Raw genomic sequence first — 6,158 nt, 5'->3', positions numbered from 1 at the left:
TGCAGGTCTACCATCTTCAAGTGCGGACTGATATTAATATTAATATTGCAGGTCTACCATCGTCAAGTGCGGACTGATATCAATATTGTAGGTCTACCATCGTCTAGTGCGAACTGATTAATATTAATATTGAAAATGATGACATAATGCAGAGCACACTTGAGATAAAAGCGACCATGTCTGTGGGGTGGGAATCTCTTGACACCTCACGATTCGATTCGATTCCGATTCAGAGGTCAACGATTCGATTTCAAATCGATTATCGGTTATCGATTTTAAATCAATTTTCCATCCATTTTATGTTGAAATGCAAGCTGCATAGATTATTGCATTGCTCATAGAAAGTCAAAATTGTGACAAGAAAAAGCTTTTTCTCTAATAAAGCAAATAGAGAAGGTAGTTCATCTGGTGATTTTGAGTTGCAAACTCAAATGATTTAATAGTCGAAATGCATCGATAATCGTTTTCATCGGTTTCTAATTGATAATCGATAATCAATCGATAATTGCATTTCAACATCAAATGGATGTGTAAAATAACCGATTATTGATTATCAATTCTAAACCGATAAAACGATTATCAATCCATTTCGACTTTTAAACATTCGAGTTTTGCTACTCTGAGTCTTTGCTACACTTCCTACTTTGTGTTTGATAATTAAAGAAAATCCACAGATGAATTAACTTCTCTAAGCTTTTCCTTGTCACAATTTTGACTTTCTATGAACAATCCAATAATCGATGCAGCTTGCATTTCAACATAAAATGGATGTGTTAAAAAAAAAAAAAAAAATTACAAAATTGATTATGAACTTTTCTGAATCGAGAGAGAATCGGTTTAGAGAGAATCGAGAAAAATCGAATGATCGATTTTTTTCCCCACCCCTAATGTCTGTGTATAAGCCTTATGTCTGTGTCTCTCCTCAGACAAGCTGCTGTAGGTCTGCCATCATCTAGTAAGGACTGATATTAATATTGTAGGTCTACCATCATGTCTGTGTATAAGCCTTCTGTCTGTGTCTCTCCTCAGACAAGCTGCTGGGGGAGGTCCGTGGCAGGTTCGTGGAGAAGGCGAGCCTCCCTCTGATCAAGCAGCTGCTGGACGGCCTGCAGGAGGAGCATGTGCTCAACTCGGAGGAGGCCGAGGCCGTGATGGAGGAACAGGCAGCCAGAGCCGACCGCGCCCGCTGCCTCATCGACATGGTGCGCAAGAAGGGCCCCAGGGCCAGCCAGAAGATGATCACACTCCTGAGAGAGAGAGACCCCACACTGGGGACGACTCTGGGGCTGGACTGAGGAAGAGGAGGAAGAGGAGGAGGAGGAGAAGGGCCCCAGGGCCAGCCAGAAGATGATCACACTCCTGAGAGAGAGAGACCCCACACTGGGGATGACTCTGGGGCTGGACTGAGGAGGAGGAGGAGGAGGAAGAGGAGGAGGATGAGGAGGAGGAGGAAGAAGAGGGTTGGGCCACGCTGGTGCAGACTTGACCTTAAAAATGGAGAACTAAAACCTAATCCTGCATGACCAAGGCCTCCACCAGGGGGTTGTTTGTATGGCCCAAACCTGTAGATCCAGATAGTTCCACCTTGCTGTATGGAACTGCCCTGGGCAATGAATGTACTAGGTACTACAATGCCGTAAATATTTTGAATATTTAATATTATACTTCTTTTGCCATTCTGTCTGTGTGTCTGTATCTGTGTCTGTGTCAGTCTCTGTCTCTGTGTCTCTGTGTGTGTGTTTCTGTGTGTGTTTCTGTGTGTCTGTGTGTCTGTGTCTGTGTCTGTGTCTGTGTCTGTGTCTGTGTCTGTGTGTCTCTGTGTGTGTGTGTCTGTGTGTCTGTGTGTCTGTGTCTGTGTCTGTGTCTGTGTCTGTGTGTCTGTGTGCGTGTCTGTGTCTGTGTGTGTGTCTCTGTGTGTGTGTGTGTGTGTGTGTGTGTGTGTGTGTGTGTGTGTGTGTCTGTGTGTCTGTGTGTCTGTGACAGTGATGGTGTCATTTCATCACTGAACCCAGCTCCTTCCACGCCCCATCAACTTCAACTCACGCACCTCTGCTACATTCACACTCACCTGAATACTGAAATAAAAAATTTAAAAAAAATGTGTGTGTGTGTGTGTGTGTGTGTGTTTGTGTGTGTGTGTGTATGTGTGTGTTTCGCTACTTTCGATGAAGATTCCCCTGGATTATTTGAATAGCTAGCCATCAAAGAATCACACATACCACACTACTAAGTCATGGCAATGACCTGTTGGTTTGCTACACAGTGTCTTTCTACAGATTTGTATTTAAAGGTAAACCCTAAACATATCCATAAATATGTCCTTAACCAGCTTTCAACTACAGTGGTAGTTCTATGGAAGAGACTCTGATGGCCCAAACCTGTACAACCAGTTAGCTCCACCTTGCTGTACGTAACCATCCTGTCCTGTTTAAGTGTCGTGTGTGTGTGTGTGTGTGTGTGTGTGTGTGTGTGTGTGTATATGTGTGCGTGGGATGGTGTCACGTCAGTGCTGAACTCAGCTTGTGATACACATTTGGTTTCACTCTCTCCTAGTTGTGAGACGGTTGGGCTGCACGATGGCATTAGCAACAGGTAATTAGCCCCAAAATTCAATAATTTATGTAAGTACATGTCAGAGAAGATTTTATTCCTGTTTTGTTGATGTAAAAAGAAAACATGTTAAAGGCTTCCACTATAGTGTAGTCTACTAAGCCGGTTAATATGCTTTCACCAGCTTTCATAGATATGATCAAAATCTTAGACACATGATAAGGCTGTACAAGCAGAATGCAAATCGGGAAATGCCTCGTTGTGTTTATTGAATTGAAGTGTGATGCAAAGTTAAGCTTTTCCCCTAAATGAAAGCAATTTAAAGTCGACCTGAGCTGCAAATGGAGAACTAAAACCTAATCCTGCATGACCAAGGCCTCCACCTTGAGTTTGTTTCTATGGAAGACACGCTGATGGCCCAAACCTGTAGATCCAGTTAGCTTCCATGCTAAGGCCTAGGATTGGCGAAACAATAAGGGAGTCAAAGGCGAGCGAATCAAAAGGTCAAAAGGACAGTGGAACAGTCAATCGTGTCGTTCAAGAATGTCACACAGGTCACGGAAGGGGCTCCTATAAAAGCCACTGCTATACCTGCACGCTGGCGTAGCCCCTCAGGTGATCCGGGGTGGCCCCGCCCACAAGCACACCTGAATCTGAGGATAACAGAAAAGGCCCAGGGGCCGTCACACTCCACCTTAAGGTTGTTTCTATGGAAGACCATATGTCCTTTACCAGCTCAACTACAGTGGTAGTTCTATGGAAGATACTCTGATGGCCCAAACCTGTAAATCCTGTTAGTTCCACCTTGGTTCCTGTTTAAGTGTGTGTGTGTGTGTGTGTGTGTGTGTGTGTGTGTGTGTGTGTGTGTGTGTGTGTGTATATGTGTGTGTGTGTGTGTGTGTGTGTATGGTATGGTGTAACGTCAGCAATGAACCCAGTTCTGACGTCTATCGGGGCCAGGAAGTATAGCCTAGATCACCTCTAAATTATACTTCAGCAACAGTATGCAGTTTATATTTATATCATTCTAAAAATTGTGATTCCTCTTAAGCAAAGATGTAAATAAACATGCTTTTAAAATAATTATGATTGGAATGAAATATGTAAACAGTGCTGCTTGAAAGTATGTGAACCCCTTGAGGAGTTTAGAGTTTTCTGCTGTTTTTCCATGATTTTTCTATTTTATCACCAGTTTTACCATATATGAAATGTCAGATTTATATTTATCAATTGCATGTACTTGTTTGGAGGGAATTGTGTGAGTAGCCAAAAAGCTACATGAAACATGGAATAAGTGTACCGGTATGTGCAAAAGTAAGTGAACCCCCAGCTGCATTGGTAAAGTCAAGTAGGTAACAGATTCGGTGAAACAAATTTCGGTGCTTGATTAGTCAATTACGCAAACCAATCAATCAGCACTGTATATGTAATTAAATATGATTGGAATGCCGCCCCTCTCGCAAGGTACTTGAGGATTCTGGGGTGGGCAGTTGAAGGTGTCCAGATCGGAGCATGCCTGGTTTTTAAAGCTGTTACTACTGAGTGGAATAGACAGGGGCGGCCTTTCCTACAGGCGGGTTAGGCGGCCGCCTAGAGCGCCATCTGGAGGGGGAGCGCCAAATAATGCGCCCGAAAAAGAAAAAAAAAACACAATTTTTTCCCGGACGCATAAGTTGGCGCTCCTTCTATATCTCCAACCAATATTTTGACATAAAAAAATAAATCTAACTTTAGGGTAAAATGAGCCTAAACTCGAAAACGGAGGGCTATGTTCTTCATTGGTGTTGTTAGGTCATGCTAGCATAGCAAGGCATTTGGTGCGAATGTGTGTGTATCCTATGAAGAGGCTTAACCCCAACGGCGTGCATGACTAGACGGTCCGGATCACAGAACTCATCGATATATCTCTTTACCGTCGAAAAGACAGGTGAAAATAATGATATTACAACCCCGCAAGGTGCAGGCAAGTCCACTTATGATGTACAATACACATTAAGGGTTGCTACAATATGTTATCATGAATCACTAATGATGAACACAGTATTTCAGAGATCAAACTGATTTTGGAGAAACAGTGTATAATGAGCAGATAAACAACACGTGGGAAAACATTAATACAACTTCTTCAGGGGGTTATCAGACATTATTGTGAATGAGAACATGTAGGCCTACATGGATTTATGGGAACAGCCGCTCGACAGGTCCTCGTCTGTTGCAACTAATTACAAATCAAACTTCTTCCAACAATATCACATAGGCCTATGCGCAAAGTAACGTATTCTTTTAACGACATTGAAGCGAGGAAATACATTTCGCCACAAAGCTAAATTTAACAAATAATGATAATACTGACTGTAACATGCCGGCATAGTCGCCCCATAATGCCGTGCGGCGGGCGCATATACTTTTCTATGTGTGATAATGCACTAACGATGTACCTGTTCCTTACTGTTCTTATTGCGTGTCGTTGTTCTGTGTTGGGACTGAGTTTATACAGGTGTGTGACGGTAACACAGTCTATTTGCTGCGATCGTTGTGTTTATGTGAAATAATTGCAGTCTTACAAGGCAAAATAGCGTTTGAAAGTTGCAATGGGGGGGGGGGGCGCCAGGAGTGAAGCTCGCCTAGAGCGCCTAATGTGCTAGGGCCGCCCCTGGGAATAGATAACGCAACAAAATGGATGTCACTTTTAATGTCAATAATACAATCTTTTTTCTCTGTTTCCCCTCCCAGTCACTGATGTATATTTTAAAGTCCGGAGTTTGGCCTCAGCGATATATGAGCGCTACAAGGAGGTGAAGGCCAACCAGAAGCGCTGTGGTCGGCTGGTAGAGAGAGTGGGGGTCATAGAGAGTGTTGTGAAGGCCGTGGGAGATAAGAATCTGGACAACCCCCTTGTAATAAAGGCCCTGACGGATCTCGAGAAGATCCTAGCTTCTGCAGTGAAGCTGGTGAATAAACATGACGACAAACACTGGTTGCTGCGGGTAATGCAGGCCAACGGCCTGAAAGACAAGTTTGGTGACCTGAACATCCAGCTGAGTGAAGTGTCGGACCGGCTGCACCTCTGTCTGCAGGTGGAGGATCTGGACCAAGTGAAGAAGCTCCGTGAAGCGTTTGAAGCCCAGCGGAGGGATCAAGAGGACAAGAGTGATGCAGAAGGCGACCAGCTGGAGTGGCAAAGAGGTGAGATGAGAGTCCTCCCAACCCAACTCCCAAACCCACTCAAGACATGCCCCATAATGCAGTCTGTCTGTGGAGACATGCCCCATAATGCAGTCTTTCTGTGGAGTATGTCCCATAATGCAGTCTTTCTGTGGAGTATGTCCCATAAAGCAGTCTGTCTGTGGAGACTTGCCCCATAATGCAGTCTGTCTGTGGAGAAATGTCCCATAATGCAGTCTGTCTGTGGAGACATGCCCCATAATGCAGTCTGTCTGTGGAGGCATGCCCCATGATGCAGTCTGTCTGTGGAGACATGCCCCATGATGCAGTCTGTCTGTGGAGACATGCCCCATAATGCAGTCTGTCTGTGGAGACATGCCCCATAATGCAGTCTGTCTGTGGAGACATGTCCCATAATGCAGTCTGTCTGTGGAGACATGCCC

At 44.2% G+C, this 6,158-nt stretch overlaps 1 protein-coding gene across 2 annotated transcripts in view; it reads left to right on the top strand.

The window, feature by feature from the left end:
- LOC308376768 (caspase recruitment domain-containing protein 18-like) overlaps positions 1-1,791 on the top strand; it is a 2,479-nt gene extending 688 nt beyond the window's left edge. For both annotated transcript variants that reach the window (XM_080853228.1, XM_080853227.1), the window contains exon 3: positions 1,030-1,791. In XM_080853228.1, coding sequence (XP_080709354.1) covers positions 1,030-1,295 — 266 coding nt within the window. In that variant the 3' untranslated portion in view covers positions 1,296-1,791. The remainder of the gene's footprint in view (positions 1-1,029) is intronic.
- Positions 1,792-6,158: the final 4,367 nt, after the last annotated feature.

This window comes from Sprattus sprattus (genome assembly GCF_963457725.1).
Source record: "Sprattus sprattus genome assembly, chromosome: 15".
Taxonomy (NCBI): Eukaryota; Metazoa; Chordata; class Actinopteri; order Clupeiformes; family Clupeidae; genus Sprattus; species Sprattus sprattus.
This window is presented reverse-complemented; position numbering and strand designations above follow the sequence as displayed.